General features: G+C 35.8%; 1 protein-coding gene across 8 annotated transcripts in view; it reads right to left on the minus strand.

Annotated features, from left to right (window-relative positions):
- Nucleotides 1-1,652: 1,652 nt before the first annotated feature.
- Nucleotides 1,653-26,406, minus strand: part of LOC131040287 (uncharacterized) — a 118,919-nt gene continuing 94,165 nt past the window's right edge. For 7 of the 8 annotated variants that reach the window (XM_057973599.2, XM_057973544.2, XM_057973279.2 and 4 more), the window contains 5 exons: nt 26,250-26,308; nt 2,913-2,974; nt 2,761-2,812; nt 2,334-2,632; nt 1,653-2,170 (listed from right to left, as the gene is read on the minus strand). In XM_057973599.2, coding sequence (XP_057829582.1) covers nt 2,567-2,632; nt 2,761-2,812; nt 2,913-2,974; nt 26,250-26,308 — 239 coding nt within the window. In that variant the 3' untranslated portion in view covers nt 1,653-2,170; nt 2,334-2,566. The remainder of the gene's footprint in view (nt 2,171-2,333; nt 2,633-2,760; nt 2,813-2,912; nt 2,975-26,249; nt 26,309-26,406) is intronic. The other variant, XM_057973334.2, reaches the window with a different exon arrangement.

Below are 26,406 nucleotides of genomic sequence, written 5' to 3' on the forward strand. Positions count from 1 at the left end.
AATGCAGCAGCGACAAAAAATAAAATAAGACACAGATTAATAGAAGACATGGGGAGAGCAAAGGCTGCAATTCTATATAAGACAAAGACAGCAAATAAATGACATTTATATTTTAATTAAGGCAGTGATTAGTGAGTATAAAGCAGTCATTAATAGAGGATAGCGATTATTTACTCTCAAAGAGCAGAATCAAGAGACATGATCATTTAAATGGATACCTCTTTTCAAAGCGATGTGTCTCCTCAATTAGATATGAAGATATAAATGAAATAAGAAATTGGTATCCAAGACAATCGATCAAGGAATTGAGATGTGATCTGGATAAGAAGGCAGTGAGAAATTGGGATTATTAAGCAGTAATAATCAGAAATTATAAAGCGGTACGATATAGCAAACTATTATATTTCTGAAGTAATTGACATGCTATATGTTGAATCCAATGTTTATTAGTTTGTGAATTTAGTAAAGGACAGAATTATTTATTTAATTAACTTACCAATCCATCAAGAATCTTAGGATTAGTAATTATTCATTTGATTTTCATAAAGTAATCATATAAGGAATCGGCAAGGAAATCTAATAGGGAAATGCAGGAGTATGAGTTCCCTCAATTAAGTAGATCACCCATTGAGTTGGATTGACTTGGTTGTTTGTTTGGCACTCATGGGCTTAGTTGTGGAAGACAGTTTCTTGACACCCTATTGTGCTTTCCCCTCAAGTTCCTAATATGGTTGGTTATTAGGAATAAGCTATAGTGTGCATGTTTACAAATTATCATTTTGTTTGATGTTAATTGATTTTTTTCCTAAATTCAATTGCTATTGTGTGATTTAGTGAAATAATACTTCTGTAAATAAACTGTATTATTGGATTTGTTATTTTTGGGCAAATACCAAGTACTCCCTCAATAGGGGACATTACACCATGGGAATATCAATAAAGCTAATCTCAAAAGATTAGGTCAAAGCATATGAGCTTGCTCTCTTCATTACAATTTGTAAACTCTATGATGAAAAGGAAAGACTTTATGTAATTTTTTTTTGTATATGTGCATTCAATAGCGTCCTTTCATGACAGTCATATACAGAATGGTGAAAGAGTGTGATGGATGGATGATGAAAGCCACAAGCTTTTATTTTTGCTACCTTCCTACTAGTGGGAATGACTGGAGTTTAAAATGGAGATTGTTATATTGGTAGAAAGGTAGATGCTTAAATTTGACTTTTGGAATTCAAGCCAATCTCTTATATTTCATATTGACATTTTCTAGGGTGTGGGGTCTCTTAACCTAAGGTAGGTCTAGCAAACGAAATTGCTTCAAGCTAGTTAATTAGGTTGTTTAATACATTTTTAGTTTAATACTAATCTATAAATAGATATTTATAGAAGAGAAAGTTCGCAAAATCACCTACTATTCACTTCTTACAGGAAAGCACTTTATCACAAAATAAGGAATGGTGCATCTGATGAATGAAAATTACAATTAGATAGTCCTTATATTGAATCTTTTCTTTTCAACAGCCCTTATATAGAAAGTTTCATTGTAAATCACAATACATTGCATTGCAAGTTTACAATCAATACACTACAAATACAAAGTAGGTAAGCCATTGGATCACAGAAATGCATCTTGTAATCACCTGATTACAAAATCAAGCTCAAGGGGATTTGCACTTATATAATTCTATCGTTTGATATACACCAGGACAACAGAAAATAAAAGACATCAACCCCAGTTTGAAACTAACAAGCTTTCTTCTATAAGTTGAAATATAGTACAAAGCAGATATAATGTTTGCAGTTGCTATACAAACATGTAAAATATGATTTTATTATTGATGATAAATGATCATATTTCTGACACCAAAAAAATCCACTTCGGTACTGGCCGGTAGGAAATTCTATGTACATATCCTCCAAGTCATGCTTGAGCATGAGCACCTAATAAATATTGGATGTGCATTTCATTTCCAGCTTTAGACAATTCAAAATCAATATGGACATATTAACGTCAAAGGAATTAGTGATACAGTTGATGACCTTTGCCACTGTACCAAAAAATTGTGTTTCAGAAGTATCAGACACCCATAATTTTTGTTTGTCCTGCTGATGTCAGTTATAGCAGCAGCTTTGATACATGACCAGGAAGGTATGGATATTACATAAATATCTGCAAAAGGCTTAAAGAGATGAGTTAAATTGTACAGCCCTACAAAATTGTACATCAAGTGGAAGTGAAGGATATGGAGATTTTTTGAATAAGAAAAACAAGAAGGACCATTACAACAATATTGATCCCAAGCCAAAATATGTGGCAAAAGGATTAAGGTTACCTAGTCATACACATGTACTCTTAGTCCATGTGCAAGTTGTTGCAAAATGAAAGAATTGTGAGGTCATCAAAATGAAGCTTTTCTGGAACAGGAGCTCATTGATAACAGTGTATGTGAAATTTGTCATTGTCTTTAATATGAGAACCATGTTTAGCACCAACGAATCTGGACATTGGCACTTGATGCTGAAATTAGTTATTGAAAAACATAGTGGAATACCATCCATAAGAATCTCAAAGAGCCTCTCTCTTATGATCCACTTCTTTTCTTTGTTTAAGAGCACTCAATTGTCGTTCTAACTGTCATTTCAGCACACAACCTTTTTTTCTCAATATCCAGGTTAAAGAACATTATATACAGGAACAGTTCTGGGGAGAATATGCTTATTAATTTCAAAATAGAGAAAATATAAATAACGGATACAAACCTTAATATTCATTCTCTTTCCTTCTTGTATCTCATGAGCGATATTTGTAACCCTGAAATTAAAAGAATTCAATCAGAATGTCTGAAGTTTTTAAAGGCCTGAAAAATCACGTCTTTTTTGAAGAATTAAATTCTGGAGAGTAATTCATGTACCTGATTTGCAACTCAACTACCTGCTGCAACAGCTCTTGTTCCCTCTCTGAAGGTGCTTCAATCTGCTTAATAATAGTAGCAGTATTAGATTTTAAGTTCAAAACGTTGCAACTTTTGAATCAAGAAATAATTCCTAACTGCAAAGAAATCAGCATTGGTTCTAAGGATGAGATATTTCATAGATGATTTGCAGACAAAATAACCATAATCATCATAATATATAAATCTCTATGCCAAAAATCATAATTGCATGTCATTTTTTTTTTTAAAAGTAGAAAATAGTTATATATAGATATATAATTACATATATATATGTGTGTGTGTGTATACACACATGCGCGTGCGCACACACATACATATATGTGCGTGTGAGAGATAAATGTCGAGTTCAACGGAGGAAAACTGAAAAGATTAATTGTTTGATAGTTCTTTGACAATCAATATCATGACATTGAACTTTCAAGTTTGAACACAGACTAATACTAAATATAGTATCAACTTTCAAGACTCTTGAATCAGTACTTCACACTACATATTGAAATGCTGTTATACATGTTGTCCTCATTTTTTAATTTTAAAAAATATGACAACTGCTATGAATTTTCCCTTAAAATTTCGTAGTTTTCGTTTGTTAGGAGGCAAAGTCCCTTCTAAAATGTTCTTCTAGTCATGTGTAATTGTTCTTGTCATCTTTGTTTCAGTTTTGGTTCATTTTTTATGTCTTTTTCTTCTCTTCTTGTGCAAAATCGGGTCTTGTAGACCAAGTTGCAAGTGGGGAGGGGAACTTTTAGAAGACATTGCATGTGCATTCACTTGCTTGTAATTGGGTCTCCAAGACCCAATTACAAGTGAGTGAGGTTTTTATTTTGTTGTTTTAATGACTTGTAGTCGAGGGTTTAGAACCCGACTACAAGTTAGTTGTTTTTGTGTCTCTACTAACTTGTTATTGGGGGTTAGAGATCCAATTGTAAGTGGAGAGTCACTTTGCAAGTTATGTTGGTGTCTTTTCTTTCACTTGCAGTCGAGTATTTCAAACCCGACTACAAGCAAAAGAAGTGCCTTTTTCCTTCTTTTGCGTCGGGTCCTTATGAAGCCATTACATCTTCTCGTGCCATTATATCTTCTTGCGTCTTAAGAGGAGATCCGTTCCAGTTACATTAATGGTGTATTTGGGTTTCAATAGGACTGTTCTTCTTGCGCCTATTAGAGCTTTGAGTGAGATTTTTATATCTCTTTTCCAGCTTCCTTTTTGAGAGCAGTGGCAAAGTTTTAGGCGTATTTTCTCCTTTGGACATTGGGGTTTTTGTTTCAGGTATGTAAGTTCTCTTCTCCTTGTTTTATCTTTTTGTTTATGTTTGTTTGCTTCCTTATGTTTGTCTTGGTTCGATTGAAAGATGTAATTCGTGTTTGATCAGCGAAGGAGTTTCTTTCCCTTTGTGTAATGTGTTAGCAAGTGTCTTTTCTCCTTGCGAAATGCATCTTTCCCTTGTTATCAGGTTCTCTTGACCTGATTGCAAGTTTCATATTCATATGTGGCTTGTGTTCACTTGCAATCAACGATCACAAACTCGATTGCAAGTCTTTTTTTCCCTCCAGTTTGTATTCATGAGGGATTGCATTTGGGCCACCAAGGTTCGATTGTAAGTTTGTTATATGACTTTCATGCACTTGTAGTCGGGTGTTAAAGACCCGATCGCAAATTCATTAATATTCTTCCCTTGTAAATGCTAAGTCACGTTGCTTGCAATCGGGTCTTTAAGACCTGACTGCAAGTGCAAATGTGGAGATTTTCCTCACTCGATAACAAGTCTTTCACCTATTTGTGGTAAATGTTGCAAGCTTTTCATCATCCATTTGCAAGACATTTCCACTTGTAATCGGGTCTTCAGGACCCAATTTCAAGTATGGAATGATAAAGTATCTTAGTTGTGCACATCACATATGTAGTCGGGTCTCCAAGACCCGATTGCAAGTGATTTCCCATATTTCAAACTCGTTTCCTTTTCATCGAGATTTCTAGATCCGATTTCAAAAGCAAACTTTGGAAGGCTCTTTCCTATTATCATACAAGCTGGCATGCTTGCATTCAGATTTCAAAGACCCGATTGCAAGTAGTGGTTTCATAATTACTCTCAAGTCCCGTGTTCCAAGCTTGCATCCATGAACTTACAGTCTGTTTCTCAAGATCAGAAATGCAACTTTTTGTCCTTTTCAAACCTTATCCAATGCGTCTCTCAAGCTTTCACAATAAATATTCAAGTAGGTCTAGGATCAAGCATTAATTTTCCAAATTTTGGTATCATGGAATCCTCTGTAGTTGCTGAAGATGTTCTCACTCTTTTGAGTTTTCATCACAGCGTTGTAGATTCTTGTTCAATGACAGAAGAGCTGGCCTCTCCTTCCAATAAGAAGATGAAATACAAATATGATAAATATCAGAATGAGATCGCTCCTTCTCAAGTGAACTCTCTGGTGGATGAGATCAAGGACACAAAGATTGGACATGTGGATATGTTTGAGTTTCTAGAAAGAGCAAAGGGATCGCCAACTCATGGCATGCGGTTGCTCCTGAATAGTCACATCCATTTGGTTTCCACTTTCCCAGTGGCTGCCTTGGAGCCAGAGTTTGTGCTTGCATGTGCTTCTCATTTTGTCAGCGGATCCAGGACGATCAAGGATGATAATGGCAATATCATTATCAGATTGGATGCAAAAACTATTGATAAAATCTTCAAAGTTCCAGCTGCCCCGGTGTATGCAGACATCTCTATGAAGAGTGCTCTAGATTATTAAAACCAGAGAAGGTCAGACTGCACACATCAACTCAAAATGGCAAGACTCCTAAGACCTGTTTCTCAAGATGGCCAAGTTGTATCGCTCTGACTTCATTGAAGAAGTCAGCGATATGATCATACTTCTCAACAGAATAATGGGATTGAAACACTCCAATGTGTTTGAGATCTGGATGTATAAGTATATTGTAGTCACGAGGAACGAGCAATTTCATATTTTCTAGGGTGAAGTAATCAATGACACCCTGTGCGAGCAGCTGTCACAAGTCTCGACCACCCTCAATTTTTACATGAATTCGTACTTGGTGTACATAGCGGCATCACTTAGACAATTTCCAGGTCTTTCTACCAATGGTGACAGTTCGCTAGTACCAGTATGGAAGTACTATGAGCAACTCACTCTAAGGCCCAGTAGAATTCATTACATGAGGGTGTCAGATGCCTTCTTTGGTCATTTCATGTGCTTATTTGACAAAACACTCAAAAACAATAGAGTATCTGAGGCTGCCTGGAAGAAGGTGAATGAGTATGGATGTTTGTTCCTGCAGTTCCCAACTTTCACCTATATGAGAGTTGGATGTTTTGATGAACTGCCATACATGCTACCCCGATATCCTACCGATAAGATCATCCTAATGGAGTTGGCTAGGTAGCTGATGGTAGTTCATGCAGTCCAGTTAGCCAATCATAAGCAAGGTATCAATATATCCTCTCACAACCCATTGCAGATTGGTCGGTATTCTTTGACCACTTCAGCAAGAGCCAAGGCAATGGAAACTAAACTTCAAGAAATCAAGTTGAAAAAGTTCAAGGCGAAGAAGGATTTTGATTGTCAAGGGATGAAGGACAAGATCAAGAGAGCCTTCACTCATATTCATCGCCTTGAGGATATATGGGTTGATCTTCGCACAAAAGATGTCAGGAGAATGGATTACAACAGGCTCACCTTGGAGTAAATTGTGGATTTGGATCTCACTAAGATCTCGGAAGGAATGATAGATGATGGTAAAACTCTTGACCCGGAATATATAGAACAAAGGGTTGATGAGACTCCTCTTCTGTCTCCCCAATGGTCACAAAAGGAGTGTACTTCCATTTTTGATAGATTTCAGTCCATTCTTGTTAACACCAATGTTTGGTTGAAGAACAATAATGTCAAAACCATCAAGATCAAAGGTGGAGCAGAAAGTGATTTAGTTGGACCAGTTGGACGTAAATATGAAATCAAAATCAAGTCCAAAGAAGGTGCTTCTTCTTTAGGCACCAAGATCAAGTTAAGGGTGAGTAGGGCCTTAGTTATTCCTACACAAGAAGTGTCACTGAAAGGTAAGGAGAGACCTCAAGTACAAATCCATGTCATTGATGTTGAAGGTGAAGCACATGAGGAGAGTACAGCGGGATCCCCTCCAACTATGGATTCGGGTTCTCCTCACGCAGTCATTCCCCAAATGTCATTGGATGTACCTATGTCTCCAATCGACATTGGATGTCGACTCTTTTTCTACAATTCATGTAGATCATGTTGTGCTAACTGCAGCTATTTGCACTAATGTTTCATCATCATATGTAGAGGTATCTATAGAGACTTCTCATGTTGACTTGGAGAATGTCTTTGATGTAAATCCCTCATATGCTGCCTTATCCAGCATCTCAATTCCAAAAATTGATACTTCTGCTGTGAGCTTTGATAAGTTCATGATTGAGGTTAATCATGATTTGTCATCTGAACAAACACTTGTCATTGTCTAGATAGAGGCCTCTCCTAGAGTTACAACTGTGGTATAGGCAGACCCTATTTCTTCACAAACCACAGTTGTCGTCTCAAATGTGAACACATTAGAATTACCTCCATGGTTGAGTTCAATCACTCCCAAGAAGAAGAAGCAGGAGATTTCTGTTGACATATTTGATTTTCAGCAGCTCGGTAAGCCTAAGCCAAGAGCTGCTAAGAAGGCAAAGACAGTTTCACGGGTGGTTGTGGACAGCAATAAAATGAAATATGTAGAATTGGCAAATCCTTTAGCTGAGAAATCACTAGAAGAAATGCAGCTATTAGATTATAGGCTCACAAGGGTGGAACTAGGAAAGCAAACGCATGCTGGAATTATGCATGATGCTCACGATTCGGTGGCTTCACTAGTTTAGAGTTATGATGAGCTCCTGGCAAAGAAGAACAAGCTCAAAGAGGAGAATGCACAACTCATCTCAATGATCGAAATAATCACTAATTCTTTAGAAAAGGTTGATCCCTTGACCTCCTCCACTTCTGAAGAATCTATCAAGCAATTGGAGAAAGCTGCTCAGAAAGCCAAATTGATTCTTGGGTAGATCGGTTAGTTGATCAGAGCACTCAAGTGGTGAAGAAAGCATCGCACGTGTTGAGCAATGTGAGATGTAATATCCTATTGTTTGAATTTTTTATGGAATTTATGAATTTGTTTAGATATATGTTTGGTGTTTATTTCATATCTTGAATATTCTTGTGCATGCAACGATAAGAACGTGCAATAAACATAAATAACAGAATTTTCACAATGGAACTGTAAACCCTTGTATATTACTATTGGAATGGTGAATTTTGGCACTTATTACAATAGCATTTGATGCTGCAATTACTCAGAAATTTACAAACAATACATGCAACACATACCCCATTCTGCAATCATTTCCAACATGCCCTAAAAGAGGTCGCCGAAGCTAGAAATAACATATAAAATCATGTAACCTTCAACCTGCAACATGGCTCCATTATTGTCTCCAAACCCTAGCTAGAACTTCCACAAATCTGCTCAAAATTCTGCAAATAAGCTTAATGATGAACTCTAAATGAATCCACCTCACAAGTAGAGTTGGGTTTCCGTCCAACCTACAAATCTCCAAGGGGTTTCGTCCTCAGATATGGCTGCTACTGTCAAACCAGCAACAATGAAGAAATAATCAAGTATCAAATCAACATATCATAATGCTTGGTGAAGGAAGGAAACCCCTTAAATAGATTGTCTAAACCGCTTTTGGACCTCAAAATCACAATTTGTGATTTTGAATAAACTTTTCCCTCCAATAAGTTCATCCCACTTCTAGAAGGCTTAATAAATGTTAGAAATTCATTTTATAACTTTGCCTTTATGATAAAGTCACTATATATTTTATTTTATCTTCTTAATAAAGTCACTTTATGACTCTATTTCATAACTTAAGTCACTTTATTTTTATAATTTAATTTTATAACCAAAAGTGACTTTTCCCTTATAATATTACTTTATGGACTCAAAATAATATTATAGATTTCTCCATCAATAATTAATTGACAATGTCAGCCTCTCATCCCTTATATCTTCGAATTAGCCTACTGGAATAACAGAAATATAGGCTAATCAACACCTGAATGATCATTGAGGAGAAAGGGACATTACATGAGAGCAACAAAAATGAAGTTGAATGAGATCTTAGAGGCTTTTAACCAAAGTCTGGATTCAAGTGAAAAAGATTTGAAGGTCTAGCATGAAATGGATCAAATCAAGTTGGAAACCATGTGCAACAATATCGTGATACCAAGCAGAGAGAGGTACAACAATTTTGAAGAACTTATGGTCAACAAATCATTGGTTATTAAAATCCTTATCAAAGATGTACAAGTTACTCTTGAAATGAGTACTGAGATGGAACAAGATGTCATTTCTCAATTCGAGAAGATGTCTTATAAGATTTTAAGTCAAGATGGAGAATTACTCTCTGAAGATTTGATACTTTCTGGATTAGTGTCAGAACTTCGCCAAGAACTCGAATCAGGATAGTTTATGGTGGCTTCAATCCATCGGTTAGTGAGTTCCCAAGCTTTCTTGATAAAATGCAAATTGTTCCTAAGGAACATACGGCAGCAACAGTAAGGTATTTCGATGTCATCATTAAGACTGTTGCTTTTGCAAAAAATATAGCGGGTCCTGATCCCGATGAGTTGCAGAAATCTATTGACAGATTCCAATCCTTCATGGCTAGAGATAGAAGAGAATAAGAAGTGTCTCATGACACTTGCATTTTTTTTTATGCATTTTGTTTTTGACAAATTACATGTAGTGTCAAGACTTGTAATTACAAGTAATTTTGTCACTTGTAATCTTGTAACTTGTAATTGCATGCAAACAAATTACAAGTTGGTTAGCAATAGAACTATAATTTGAATAAGTCATAGTTAGTTAGTTAGTTGTGGAAAAAGTCTCAGTTAGTTAGACTTCTCCCACATTTTGCTCTCAGCCCCTCTCCTATATATACACGAGGGTTCTCTTTGTAATTTTTTTCTTTTTAGCAAGCAAGAAAACTCTGCAAAAATTTGCTTGTTAATGTAAAGTTATTTCAATTTTAATTGAAGAACAAGTTATGAACTATGAATGCTATATATGGATATGAGGAATTATGTCAATATCCAATAAATCTGATTTTTATCTGCAGGTCTGAAGGAGAGAGATCATTTAATATTTTCTATGTCTTCTCCAAATGAATTCAATTGGCATATATATCATTTAGGCAACCAGTCAATTGGTGTATTGACCGGTCATGCCTTTTAGGCATGACCGATCAATGCACCCATTGATCGGTGCCTTTACAATTATACCATTAACACAATGCTGATTATTGGTTCAAAAACCCCCGATAGCATATTGTAATATCATAATATAATGACTGATCTATTTAATGAATCGGTCCAGATAAACATCGATGATTCAAGGTGCACGATGGATATAATCCAACCGGTGCATTTGTTAACCAATGTTTAATGCCAAATGAAGCGGTGTATTCATTAAACCCGATAACAAATATGCTCGATATAATTAAGCCTGATAACAGATGTGAATCAGTGCCAATGTTTATGCATCCGATAGCAAGTATGTATCGGCTAATTTAACCTGATAACTTAATGATAAGCAATGTTTGTACAATCCGATAATTATATGTAATATAAATCAGACATGAGGCATGTAGATGAATAACAGAACAAGGAAGGTTAGGAAGATCTTATCTTGCATAAGCTACCATGCATTAACACTCCCTCTTAGCTTTGGAAGATAGATAAGGCAACCTGCATCACATTTCCTTTTCATAACTAAGATAATGTCAGTCAGCAAAAATCATTTATACATGAGAAGTACCATCAAGACATATGATACAAAATAGAAGAACATCACTTGAGCATGTGACATAAAGTATTATTTTAACATGTGATAAAAGTAAGAGAATCATCACCTGATCATGTGAGAAATCACCAAAACATGTAATCTGTAAGATTCATCAAGATATCACCTAACACATGATATCAGTATTGCCTAATATGCAATACTTAAGGATAAGTCTATGAGAAAGGTTAGTTTCTCATAATATCCAAGTTGTGATAAGTGCAATAACATTTATAAATGTTTATCACAACATAGTCATGGCACATCCATGACTTACCAGAGATCCAACATGATCAATGGTTGAGATATCACCTACACGTGATATCAGTATTGCCTAACATGCAACACAAGGATAACCATATGAGAAGTGCTAAGTTCTCATCATATCCAAGTTGTGATAATGCAATAACATTTGTACAAATGTTGTATCACAACATAGTCATGGCACATCCATGACTTACCAGTGATCCAACATGATTACTAGTTTGACTATCATAAGATCGTCACCTTATGATGTCTACATACAAGTGTTCAGTATCTGAGAGATCGTCACCTCTTAGATATGAACACAGGTGGCAAGAAGCCAAGAGATAGTCCAAACATGACAAAGAAGTTTACACCTTAAACATCTTAAATATATGTAAGTATAGATTACAAAGCAGATTACCTTTCTATCATACCTAAACCCTTTCTGAAGTGATCAACCTTCACTCTGGAAAGTGGTTTGGTCAGAATATCTGCAGTCTGATCTCCTGTACACACATATTCTAACTTTATCACATTCCTGTCAACCATATCTCGTACATAGTGATATGGAATCTCAATATGTTTGGACCTGTCATGAAATACTGGATTTACAGAAAGTTTTATACAGCTTTGATTATCACACTGAATGACTGTAGGTTTCATAGGTTCTCCAAATAATCCCACGAGCAATTTCCTTAGCCATACTGCTTCTCGGGCAGCCATTGAAGCTGCAATATATTCAGCCTCTGTGGAACTCTGAGCTACTGAAGATTGTTTTCTGCTGATCCAGGATATCATGGCTGACCCTAAATTGAAGCAGCACCCTGAAGTGCTCTTTCTGTCAGTCACACTACCAACCCAATCTGAATCTGTAAATCCATGTGGATCTATGTCAACCTTTTCATATTTAAGACCAAGCTTTAGGGTACCTTGTAGATATCTCATTATATGCTTTACTGCAACCAGGTGTATCTCCTTAGGTTCACACATGAACTGACTTAAGGCATTAACAGCATAGCAGATATCTGGCCTTGTATTTACTAGATACATCAGGGACCCAATCATCTACCTGTATTGAGTGGGGTCAGTAGGTCTTGATTCTGCTGCTGCTTCTTTAAGTTATGGAAGTTGGTTTCCATAGGAGAGGTCATGGGTCTGTGTTGACGTGTATTTTGTACACAATCATACACAGAATAAAATACCCAAAGGCATCTTATCCTCTCTTGAATAAAGTCGCTAACTGCTGAAGATATCGCAAGAAGGATCAGTTAGGATGACTCCAATGTTCTTTTTAGTAGGGTCTCTACGTGTGGATAAGCTCCAGTGGTATGATGTGATTTGCTGGAATCACAAGGGGACTTACATTTGATGATTGAACTTCTGATCTGCTTTGAATATTGCTGGAACACAGGATTTTCACTAGCTTAGATTTGAAAAAAGGAAAAAAGACGAGGGCGAGGAAAGGATCTAATCCTAACACTAAGAATGTAGGAGCAATGATTGATCTTTGATGAAACTCTAACTAGGTCTTGTTTTGACATCGCAGGACCATCTCCACAAGGCTAGTGCGATCTTCGAAGGAAAGCTTTATGATGTTCAAATCATCACTGCAGGCATAGACACCATCAGGTTGATGCATATCGATGAAGAAGCGACAATTGAAGTTAAGCTTAAGCTGAATGATTCCAGTTGACTACGCAAGGCAAGTCTGCAATCAACAAACTGCTAGTAGTATGGATATACGAATTTCACCATCAATCAAGCACATTTCTTCCACTCATCTAATAACATGAAATCAAATATGAGAAGTATAAAGACCATGCAAATTGTCGAATCGACCCATAAATTTCACCATTTCTTCAATGAAGTTACAAGTCTTTTACAACAACCTCTTGGCAACAATCTTTGCCTTCTCTCTCTACTCTACTCTAATTGCTATTCTAATCACCTTCTAACTGCTTCCAACTATTCCTAACTATTTCTAATTCCTAATTTATTGCTAATTACCTTTACAAAATGAAATGCCAGGGCTTATATAGTGCCCTCAATACAATTCGATGGCTTAGATCAATTCGAGATCAATGGCCAAGATTTTACAATGAAAACCCTAATTAGGGTTTGTTACAACCATTACATAACATTTAATGCTTGACCAATGATAAAATTGTATTGCTTGGACACATGTCCTCTCTAGAAAATTCCACCAATGGATAGCTGGGGTAGGTACATCGGAGTTTGTGCCTCCTTCCATGAGTTAGGTACATTGAATCTGGACATGTTGAGGTGGACCACACTGACTGGAGAAGTGATGACTAGGATGCCACCTCGTCTGACACTTGTAACTTGGTAAATATTCAACTTGATGTTATTGAGAAGCTAGCTTTAATTAATTCATCTGGAACTATCTGCTTCTTCAACGAACCCTTGTTCTAACTTCTTGTGTCCTTGATGTGCAGGATGATTGATGTACCTCGCCTTGGAATACTGGATTGGAGAAGTCGCCCTTGATGACGTTAGTCCAAAGAAGGCCGTCCTTGTCGATGCTAGGCTGGAGGAGGTCGCCCTTGTCCTTGCTTGATCGTCCTTGATCTGGCCTGATTTTCCTTGAGGAGAGTCTTCCGATTTGTAGATCTTTCGAGCTTGGGAGTCGCCATCTTGACACCTACACAACATTTCACAATTAATAATATATTTTGAAGTGTAGAAAGGAAGATTCAAGATTCTACTTTTAGGAAACTTCATGATAAATCTTGAGTTGTCATTTCCTAATTTAGGATTTTCAAAGCAAAATTTAAATCTTCAAAAAAATGGTGCCAAGGTGATTACGCCATACCTCCACTTGGGAATTAATTCTAAAAAATGATGCAAAAATAGGAGAATTCGCTAGGCAAAATGTAGATCAAGACTCCCTTTAGCAGAATGCGCCCCCTTTAGCTTGGAAAAGAACTCCATCTTCCACTAGCTTCTTCAAGATCTGGAAATTCGCCTTCAAATGTCTTCAAAAATCTGGAAATTATCCTCCAATCTAGCAAGAAATACGCTTCTCCAATGGCCTTCAAGATGAATTTCGCCTTCCTTAGTCTCCACATTTTGTAGAAACTTGCTCCACTCTAGCTAGATTTCGCACTTCTTCTTTGCCCTTCCAAATCGCATTTGAAATGATGAGTGAATGATGGATTAAAATGTTTCAAAATACCCTTCTTATATAGGCGCTCATCTCTTTAATTGCCCATAGACCGACTTAGAAAATAAGGCAAATAATAAACAAAACTTAAATAAAAAGGAGGCTGACTTTTTTAAAAAAAAACATTAAAATAGTATCCCCAAGCGCTCTCCCTTTTTATTTAATTTAATAATTAATTAATTTAAATGCCTTTGTAGTTAATAATTTCGATTTTTTTAAAAGGTTAAATTAATTAATTAAATACCTTATGCGCTATTTTTAAATGCCAATTTAATTTTTTAAAATATCTCAAGATTTCATCGAAATTGGCATTTAATGTGTCATAGATGATATTGGCGCCTAGGCATGGCAAGATAATGGACATCAACAAGATCGCTCTGGTCCCTGGGAGAGGGACAAGAGCGCCCTTACACTTTAGCCTTGCAATTCTTGTTTTTCACGTTCAACACTTCATCCTGGACGTCCAAAATGGCATTTTACTTGAAACCTTGAGTTTGATCTATTCAATTTTTGGAACGAATGCTCCTTAGAACCATTTTCGCCCTGGTCCCTGGGAGAGGGACAGGAGTGATTTTGCATTTATAAGCTCACTTGTGTTTTGCTAGCTTCGAAAATTATCTTCAACGGATCGATTGCATCTTCCTTCACCCACCTCAAACGCGAAACTTGCCTTCCTTTTGCCAAAAACTTGTCTTGAGGGAAAATCGCTCTGGTCCCTTGGAGAGGGACAGGAGCGCCCTGGCCTTTATGAGCTCATTTATGCCTTGTTAACTTTCAAAACTATCTTCAATGGGTTGATTACGTCCTCCTTCATGCCTTTGATGTCTCAATTTGTCCAAACAAGGTCAGGAATGACTCCACTAAGCTTTTTCGCTCTGGACCCTTGGTGAGGGACATGAGCGATTCGCCTTGGACCCTTGGAGAGGGACAGGAGCGCTTTTCGCTCTGGAACCTCAGTGAAGGTCAGGAGCGAAATTTGACTTTTCGAACTCTCTATCAGGACAATTTTAATGGAATATAACATTTAAGTATAAGAACACTTATACTTTAAGTTATATTCCATATATACTTTCAGGATGTTTGAGAGTGGTTTCAGACCTCCAGGAGTTATATTGCAAAATCTAGTTTTTTGAGGTTTTTCAGTTTCCAGACTTAGTCAAATTTCAGGATCAGGACATTCCAGACTTAGCCAAATTTCAGGATCAGGACTTTCAGACTTAGCCAAATTTCAGGATCAGGACTTTCAGACTTAGCCAAATTTCAGGATCAGGACTTTCAGACTTAGCCAAATTTTCAGGACCTGCTATCCTATTGATCTCCCCGACAGCACTCAAAATGCAAAGGCTAACTAACAAAACCCTAAAAGACCAAAAAACAAACCCTAAAAAGCAAAAAAAAGCAAGGGTCCCCATTTGCAATGGGGCGATGTGTGAAATGGTCACAACAGTCTGCAGTTTAGCATTCCAAATCTTGTCAATATGTCCAAGGTGTACTTCCCTTGGTTCAGTACAATATTATCAGAATTTTGCCATACTTCCAATCCTAGGAAGTAATGAAGAAGCCCCAAGTCTTTCATATCAAATTCTGTAGATAGATCTTTCTTGCATTGATCTATTAGGTGATCATCTCCTGTAATTAATAAGTCATCAACATATAAAATTAATATTAACATATCACCTTTATTTCTTTTGAGGTAGAGATTAGGATCTGCATCATTCTTAGAGAAACCCAGCTTTGAGAGATAGGTGTCAATTCTTTCATACCAAACTCTGGGAGCTTGTTTGAGCCCATAAAGAGCTTTCTTGAGTCTACACACATGAGACTTTGCATCATGAATTTCAAACCCTTCAGGTTGCTCTAAGTAGACTTCTTCCACGATCTCGCCATTTAGGAATGTTGTCTTAACATCCATCTGATGTACCTTCCACCCCTTTGTTGCTGCAATGGCTAGGACAGCTCTTACTGATGTGTACCTGGCAACAGGTGCAAATGTTTCTTCGTAATCTATTCCTTCCTTCTGTGAGAACCCTCTAGCTACAAATTTGGCCTTGTGTTTTTCAATACTGCCATCTACAGCATGCTTGATTTTAAACAACCATTTAGAAGACACGACAGACTTCTTGGTTGGCCTAGGAACAATCTCCCAAACATCATTCTTCATAATGGACTGATATTCTTCAGTCATGGCATCTATCCATACTTGATGTTTGAGTGCATCTGAAACATTGTTAGGTTCAGCTTTAGAGAGATCATTCATAAGTGCAACATAGTTGATGAATTTATTAGGCCTCTTGCTTTCCCTGAAGGTTCCTGAAGGAGCAGCGAACTTCTGAGCTTCTGCTATAGTTTTGGTGGCCCATAGTGGTCTTTTCTTGCAATTATCTATAGGTGGGTCTTGTGTTTCACTTATAGTTTCCTCAAGATACTCCCTCTGAAGCTCAGGAGTAGGTTCTTCTTCTAGGTTCGGAGTAGGATTATGAATTTCAGGTTCTATTGTATTTTGGGCCCTTTTGAAGGCTAAATCTTCTTCGAAGATTACATCCCTACTGAGTTCAATATTTCTCTGCCCTTGTACATAGATTCTGTAGGCTTTAGAAGTTTCACTGTATCCTACAAGTATTCCCCTTTTTCCAGAGGGTTCTAGTTTTAGTCTTTTCTCTTTAGGTACATGAATATAGACTGGACACCCAAATATCCTAAGATGGCTGATATCTGGTTTTGTCTTGGTAAAGACTTCCTCAAGAGTTTTATCTTCAAGGTGTGAATGAGGACATCTATTTTGTATGTACACAGCAGTGTTAGTTGCTTCTGCCCAAAGGTTCAAGTTTAGATTTTGATCTAGTATCATGGCTTTGGCAGCTTCTACTATGGTCCTATTTTTCCTTTCAGCTACTCCATTTTGTTGTGGATTATAAGGTATTGTCAACTCCCTCTTAATCCCAGCATTTCTACAAAAGTCTTTAAATAGTCCTGATGTGTATTCCCCCCCATTGTCAGTTCTTAAGGTTTTAATTTTGTTTTCAGAGAGATTTTCTGTTAATGTTTTAAACTCTTTGAACCTACTTAGGATCTCTTCTGATTCTTTACATTTTAGAAAGTAGATCCACGTCTTCCTAGAGTAGTCATCAACAAAAATTACATAGTACAAAAATCCCCCTAGCGAGGGTACGGACATAGGTCCACATACATCAGAATGAATTAACTCCAAAACTTTGCTAGTTTTCCTAGTACTATTCTGAAATGCATTTTTGGTATTTTTACCTAAGGCACACCCTTTGCATGCCTCTGAATGATATTGCTTCAACTTAGGTAGACCTGTGACAAGGTTTCCCATGGTTGACAAAGCTCTATAATTCAGATGGCCTAATCTCCTGTGCCATACTTCATTTGCATTAGTTGCTTCATGGATCAATGCTAGATTGGGCTCTGTACATAGCTCATACAAATAGCCTTGTCTTCAACCAATGACCTTAGCGTCTTTGATGGAGGATCTCTTTGGCCAAGCCAACACCTTGTTTTCCATGAAGGTCACTCTGTATCCTTGATCTTCTAGTGCTGATATGGAGATTAGATTTCTTTTGATGCCTGGAACATATAGTACTTCTTCAAGTCGTAGTGACATGCCTGTCTTCAGTTTGATGGTGCAGGTTCCAATTCCTCTGACTGGATGTGAAGAATCATCTCTGATGGTTACTTCCTCATCATCTTTTTCTATCATGGAGTCTAGTATTTCTCTAAAGCCGGTGATGTGTTTGGATGAACCACTGTCGATCACCCATGAGTTAGATTTGTTTGAAGTATGGCTTGTAAGTGCTGAGTAAAGGACATAGTTCTCGAAGTCATTTTCTTTTCTAGATTTCCTCACTTTTGCAAATGTGGCTTGCTTCCCTTTCTCTGGACAGTTTGCAACATAGTGTCCGAATTTGTCACACCTATAACATTGAACATGTGATAGGTCTTTCTTAGAAGTGTTCTTGCCTTGTTTAGCTTTTCTTTTCCTGAATTGCTTCTTTTTGTACTTCTTATTGATGTTTGTATTTAGGACTTGCAAGTCTTCATCTATATTCTTCTATTTTATTCCTACCTTGTTCAATCGGGATTCTTCTTGTAGACAGTCATCTCTTAGTCTTTCAAACTTAGGATATTTGGACCTTGCACTGATGCCTTGGACGAATGTGCTCCATCCACTAGGCAACCCATCTAAAGCAATGAGTGTTAGTTCTTTGCCTCGGATCTCGTAGTCTAGAGTTGTAAGTTCATCTTTTAGAACTGATATCCGCATGAAGTAGGCATTGATTGTCTGCCCTTTGTTCATGGTGATATGATTTATTTCTCGTTTTAGTGCTAGAGTACGACTTGCATTTGATATCTCAAATGTCCTTTCAAGTGCCTTGAACATTTTATAAGCCGTCTCCTGCTTTCTAATGATGGGCATTATATTATTTCTTACCCCATCCACTATTATTTTAATAGCCTTATCATTTCCCTCGATCCATGTGGATTTCTCGGTTTCATCTTTTGGTTGTGCACTTTCAGTTTGGACATATGAATCAACTTTGTTTTCTCTTAAAATCATTTTGATTCTAAACTTCCAAGCTGAAAAATCTTCACTACCTCCGAGTCTATCTTCGAATCTGATAGCGTTGGCCATTATGGAAATGTGATGTAGTTTGTAACTTAGTCTTTGAATTTTATCAAAATTGAATAGCCTAAGGTTCGATTACCTTGGCTCTGATACCATGTAAAGTTATTTCAATTTTAATTGAAGAACAAGTTATGAACTATGAATGCTATATATGGATATGAGGAATTATGTCAATATCCAATAAATCTGATTTTTATCTGCAGGTCTGAAGGAGAGAGATCATTTAATATTTTCTATGTCTTCTCCAAATGAATTCAATTGGCATATATATCATTTAGGCAACCGGTCAATTGGTGTATTGACCGGTCATGCCTTTTAGGCATGACCGATCAATGCACCCATTGATCGGTGCCTTTACAATTATACCATTAACACAATGCTGATTATCGGTTCAAAAACCCCCGATAGCATATTGTAATATCATAATATAATGACTGATCTATTTAATGAATCGGTCCAGATAAACATCGATGATTCAAGGTGCACGATGGATATAATCCAACCGGTGCATTTGTTAACCAATGTTTAATGCCAAATGAAGCGGTGTATTCATTAAACCCGATAACAAATATGCTCGATATAATTAAGCCTGATAACAGATGTGAATCAGTGCCAATGTTTATGCATCCGATAGCAAGTATGTATCGGCTAATTTAACCCGATAACTTAATGATAAGCAATGTTTGTACAATCCGATAATTATATGTAATATAGATCAGACATGAGGCATGTAGATGAATAACAGAACAAGGATGGTTAGGAAGATCTTATCTTGCATAAGCTACCATGCATTAACAGTTAAAAGGTTTTAAACTGTTTTTCTCAAGTAATTTCAAGAAGGTTTTGAGCTTCAAACTTTGTGTTGAAGGCATAATGTTATATCCATTGTGTTCTTATGTCATAGTGGCGTACTTTTTCGCATTACTTGAGATTATAACGAGATTGTTGAGAAGAGCTTTAACCTGATTTCTTGGAGACTTTGTGCTGCAAATAGTGAGGGTTAAATTAGTGTAGTTAAGTATTAAGAGCTGAGAAGAGTTGCAAGAGTTTGTGCTTGTAGTTGTTCCCATTTGAAGTGGTTCGAAGGTGCATCATACTTGCAGACTTTGTGCTGCCATATGTTGTATATTGCTCTTGTTTTATCATTCTGAAAAAGGTAGATAGGATAGTGGAAACTCAAGACTTTGTGCTTAGTTTTTATTTTCTCGTCCCAGGGGAAATGACGGAAGACTTTGTGCTTTCACGGAAACTTCACTTCCTTTTGTTTTAATCATTCTTGTTATTTCTTTAAGCTGCTGCATATATTTTCAAAACTGTTATTTCTTTTCTAGGAAGAGGAAAGAATATCATATTTTCTGAAAAAGAGAAAAGGACATCGTCCCACCCAAATTAGATTAGTGTTTAGTTAGTAAAAGTAGAAAAGGGGGAGCCTTCCCTTAAATTAGGAGAGTTTTATACTCACACACTGTGGTTGAAACCGCAATTTTGCACATCTTCCCAGGTGTACAAAATTTTCAACCAACAATACATACAAAAGCAAAAATCTAAAATCTGAATTATCCTATTGTATCATTCAATGGATATAGTTCTACTCCTGCATTACCTATGTTGTCAATTTCTTGGTCCTCAATTGTGATACTCTCCAAATACTCGTCACTCTCAAGCTTAGGTTCCTCTATAGGCAAAAGAATTGGTGGTAAACTATTGAGGTCATTTGTGTCAGCCACTTCATTCTCCAAGAGTGAAATTGTTTCATCAAGTAGAATTCGGTCCCATTTTGTTAACTAGTCCTTCTCGTATCTAGGGTGTACATGAGAGAGAAGGCAAAGTGAGCTATGAATATAGACTAAGTTTTCTACTTTCTTTGATCCTAATTAGTTCATCTTCAGTACATTAATGAAACCATAAGAACTCCAATTCCTGTCACAAGACAAAGAGTTGGCTAATTTTGAGAGCAATCTTATTGCAAATGATTGCAATTTAGATCTTTCACCTCCATGGTTCCACCACCACCCTATAGGGTCTTATTTTGCATGCATATCATATAAGGCTTCCATAGAAGAAAAATCACCTTGCTCAAAAGAAAAGTTATTCCATTGAATTCTAATACTTAAAGCAATCTCACCTCAGCCATAAATATGTTTTACTGCATCCCGAAACCCCTTCATTACCTATCTATCCTCATATGGAAACCTCCTTTTTGTCACTTCTATATCACACCACTAAGGATTTAAGGCATAGCCAATACAATGAAGGGGTGTGTTAAATTTGTTCTATCTTCCATGTACCTTTTCTTCTATCAAAGGATATAGAGAAAGATCTCTAACATCTGTTATTTTCTAGATTCTTTCACACATAGAACCCATTTCTTAATAAATTTCTCTCAAACATGGCTGGTCTAAATCTGGAAATTTAATAACCTCACATATGGGCTAAATAAAGTTTAACGATTTAACATCAACCCAAAAATAGTCATCGAGGATCAATCTTTTATTTTCGATAAATGGATTGTGTGAACTATGATGATCATTACATATGAACATCTATATTTTCTGCCCTTTTCAATGAGATTTGAGACCCACTAAAACATGCTATTATCTTTGATGCATTTTTCAATGAATGCACTACTAGTGTCCAAAATATATGCAAGTAACTTTTTTGAATCCACAAGCCCATTGATTTACGAATAGATGCAACATTTGTAACAACAATTGTCATACTAGTGTACCCAAACCCTAAACCCATGCCATCTTGGTACTAGGATCAACAACTTAGCTTTTTTTTCAATTGGATTAAAGCAATAAAAAAAGGATTACAAAGAATAGTTACAAATTTATAGACTAAGAATGTTAGCACAATTAAACAACCAAAGACAAACACAAAGAACTAGCCCTATTGAACAATAGTAAGTATAATATTTAAGAATATATAGTCACAATCGTTGACAGCCCTAATATCTATCTAGTTGCTTTGTGGCTACATCTTTTGGTGATAGATGGTTTAATCCTCTAGCTCTAGTACTGTTTCTTGAAACTAGAAACATTTAACATTCATGGGAATCCAAATAAGTTTTATTCTATTCACAATTTTTTGAGTCTAATACCAAGTAAGTTTGTAAGATTTTAGTTCCACAAAGAACGTGAATAGAAAAGTCATAAAACGCAAAGATGAAATAAATTATAAACTATGTGATTTGACAGTCATTTTCTACAAACAATCAAATCCATTACTCAGTTTCCTACAAACTCAACCTCTCTATTCAAATTTCCCATGTTTATTGTAAAATCCACAACTACTAAAAACTTTGTAGATTTTTTCTCATTTTTTTAATTTTTAGGGTCTTTTTTGGGGGGAGATGCCTATGAGTTAGGTTTTTCCATATAGGAGATGTCTAGAGGACCCAAACGAGACATTTCTTGCAATTGGGAATGTCTCCATACCTATCTTTAGTATGGGAAATGCGTCCCAATTTCCAAGATGCATCCTGCGGAGTTGAAGACGCATCCCCTTGCTACCTTGCTAGGTATGTATATGTTAATTAAGCAACAATATATGAGAGTACCAACGAATAGACATCTCATTCTATTGTTTGTTTTTGAAAATATGCTCCATACATGTTTGATATTTATAAAAATACATCAACCTTTTCCAAACAATCATTACCAATATGTTCATGATTTAGGATCATTCTAATGCTTCTAGGATCAAAGAGAATGGAGAAGGAATACTTGAGAGTTGAGACTCTACGAGAAACATGAAGAAATAGTACACAAGGAAGTAGACAAGGCTGAGCTTTCAAGGTGAGAGAAACCTATAGACACACCCTTTTGAATGATAAATCCACATAATTTAAGAATCCCAAAAAATTATATGAAATCCTAGTGAATCCTAGCCTGGTGAATTAATTTTTGTGGGAAATCAATGTTTACTTGGGGGAGAAAAACTGATGAATTTGTGCACATTTGTCAATAATGCTAGTTTTCGCTAGCAAATTATAGACAGATTTGTAAAAATAAAATAAACTATTTGACAAATTATCAACTGTATTCAAAGAATAAAGTTATTTATTGCACAAATTATGAGTGGTTTAAAAATATTACAGAATCTGATTTGCAAAAATATTATAATACAAAAGGACAAAGATTAATGTGTTTGGCAAATTATCAACTTGAACTAGTAAAAAATGTATATAATCCAATCAATAATGATCAATGGCTAATGTTCTACTTTTGGAAATAATTTGTACCCACAAACCTTTGGGGAAATAAATCTTAGAATTCATCATCAGCTTTCAGTTGGCAAATGGTCACATTCCAGTAGTCCAATAGGCAATGGGATTGCATGTCTTTTCCTTATCAATTAATGAAATATTTTAATAGCATTAAACTCAATGAAAGCATTTATTGATGACAATGGTAGTTTAATGTAGAGTGTCCATTTTTGGGGGATAGGGTGTTTGGGAATATTTGAAATATTGCCCCTTAGTGGCATTTGAGCCTGCCCACATGGTATGTAATTATTTCATTGCATATGAGCCAACTCAACTATGTGTGTGAAGCATTATATGTTTGCAGCTTGGTAATCTCATTTAGTGTTCATGTTCTTGGTTTTTGTCTCTTGCTTTTGGCTCCAATGGCTTCCAATAGGCTGCTCACATATTGTAATAACCCACCATAATTAACTCAACAAAATTGACCATTCTTTTTTTTTTGTTTAATTTAATCATTGTTTTTGATTCAATCGCATACTCTGGGCATCCATCCATTTGGATTAGGCATTCATCCATCCGGGATGAGCATCTAACCATATGGGTTAGGCATTTGTCCATACGGGACATAAGATTTCATCTATCCAATACGAGATAGGCATCTATCCATACGGGGTAGGCATCTATCCAATCGGGATAGGAGGTGCTCTGGCCAGAGACTTAGACTCATCGGGACCATTCGGGTCTTGAGCCACTCACTAAGTACTACACTCTTCTAACAGAGGTGCACCGAGGTCGCCGTCCTTAGGAGTAATTAAATAACATAATACAAGCTCGAATTCCGCCTCGGAATTTGGCTTAAAGCCTCGGGTAGTCAAGCGAATCCATACGGGATTCCTTCCGAGTATGCATTGAATTACTTTTTCCATTTTAATTATCTTTCAAATTATGATTCTATTCAATCCTTCTATACCAAGTCTAGACCCCACCCACGAACGCTTGAGTACGAGGGACAACTCCATCCCAAGACTGCCTACATACCCGCTTCGGCACGGGATCAAGGCGTAAAGTATGTAGTTCTATTTTCTACTCTATGGTTTGATGTAAACTGATTAAACTTAGTGGGGGGAGTTACATGCAAGGTGGTGGAGATTCATCTAGAAGCTTCTTATTCTTCCTACAACATGTGCCATAATTGGGAGTGGAAAAATAAATAAATAAAAATAATGCCTTTTGAATTATATTCTCCAAGTGTGTGTGTGTGTATTCATTTTATTCTTTTATAACATTTATTCAATCATTTTAAGTAATTTAACCAAAAACATAATAGAATTCTATTTAAATCAAAAGTGATAGAGGAGGGTTGTGACACAGATAAGCAAGATATGATATTTAAAGGAAAGGTGATGGAACAACTTGGTTAAGTTTTTACATATAATTCAAGCATTACCCGATTGGCAATAATCACCATTCTCAAAGAAGATTTCATGCAAGGTGGGGGTACGGTTTGTGTTAATATTAATATAGCTAAATTTTTTGTCTTGATGCTTCAATCCTATCTAAAAAAGGTGATTGTCTGAGCTTTGGTTGTGTTCTACATATGATCAGATTTCAAAGGGAATTCAAAAGCCATCATTAATTATGCTGAAGTGGTGACCAATGGTCTAAACCCAAAAGCTTCTGGTTCTGATGAGAGTTTTCTAGGAGCACAAGGACAGGTATTTCTCACTGGTACACGAAGCAGAATGAGTGGTCTTGCATCTGGCTCTATATCAAAGTCCTCTCCCGCCTAGCCTAAACATTATTGCCATGATAGGTGCTCTATGAATGGCAACAAAGGTGGCAAGGTCAAACAACATGCCAAAGGTTAATATGCCAATAAAAATATTGATTCACAAAGCCAATCCCAAGCAATTCACGGTGGTCAATGCCAACAAGCATATGTAGCAGCAACCCGAAAGGTGGAGCCAGCATAACTTGGTATGGGCAGGTGGTAAGGGTCTATTTTGCTGTTTTTGGTAGGTAGTATGAATTGTTGATAGATGTATGGAGATTGTTTACAATAATGCATATTTTGTTCCCTTGGTCTATTCTTGGGAATGCATTCTATTGTGCATGGTTTAGCTTCATCGTAGGCTTTGATGTTGGCTTTTGTTATCATGGGTTGGGTTGGTGTTGGTTGTAGTTGGTAGCCTTTATTCTTATCATATGTAGAGCTTGATTCTATTTTTTGCACATGATTTATATATTAATGTAATGAGCATGAGACCTACCTAAAATTCACCAGAAAATTTATATGAGATTATTTTAAGCTGTAGATATTATTAGATTAATTTCATAGAATTTAGTTTTATAATTTACGATTAATGTAAATGTTGATGATTATTAAGATAATGTGACTATTATAATAAATAACAATTTTAAAAGTATGCAATAAAGAATATATTATGTAAATTCTAATTAAAGTAATAATGAAAATATTAATGTATTATAAAGTTCACAAAGGTTGCTAATAAAGTTATAAAAAAAAAATTATAATAAGTATTAAGTATCGGTAAACTAATTATTTAAGTAAATAATAAAATATAAATTAATTTAATATAATGTATATAACTAATTATATTTTATTAATGAATTAATATAATAATTCTAATTACTATTGATTAATATATTTACTATTAATCAATAGAAGTACTTTAATATTGTGTTCATGGTAAACTAATACTATTGTATATATAATTGATAAACAATATAATTATTAATTAATATTATCAAAAAATGTATATTATGGTGACCCAATATTAGAATAATATTATACAATGTTCATCACTATTGACTATTAATATATGATACTAACTTTTTAAGACTAAATATTACCTTTGAACATTTTTTTAGTATTACTATTTTGAAAACCAAATCTTCTCCAACACAACTGCCTATATGCAACAAAAATAGTAACTAAGATAATCTTGCAAGGAAGAAAGTGCAAAATATAAATCAACAAATTCAGCATTGAAAATAAGATAATACACAGCAGCCTCTTCTAAAATACATATGAACATGTTTGAATAGACATGATAGAAGGTAGCACAGACCGTTAAATTGTCAAAACCATTACAAGATGGTAGCTTGGTACCAAGATTAGAGAAGTGCGCTGTCACAGAGAAAAAAGAAATTATCATAGTGCATGACACATGAATCCCAAACTGAAATAATAAGCATAACATTGATAATTCATAGTAGAAAAAGGCA

This window comes from Cryptomeria japonica, chromosome 9 (genome assembly GCF_030272615.1).
Source record: "Cryptomeria japonica chromosome 9, Sugi_1.0, whole genome shotgun sequence".
Taxonomy (NCBI): Eukaryota; Viridiplantae; Streptophyta; class Pinopsida; order Cupressales; family Cupressaceae; genus Cryptomeria; species Cryptomeria japonica.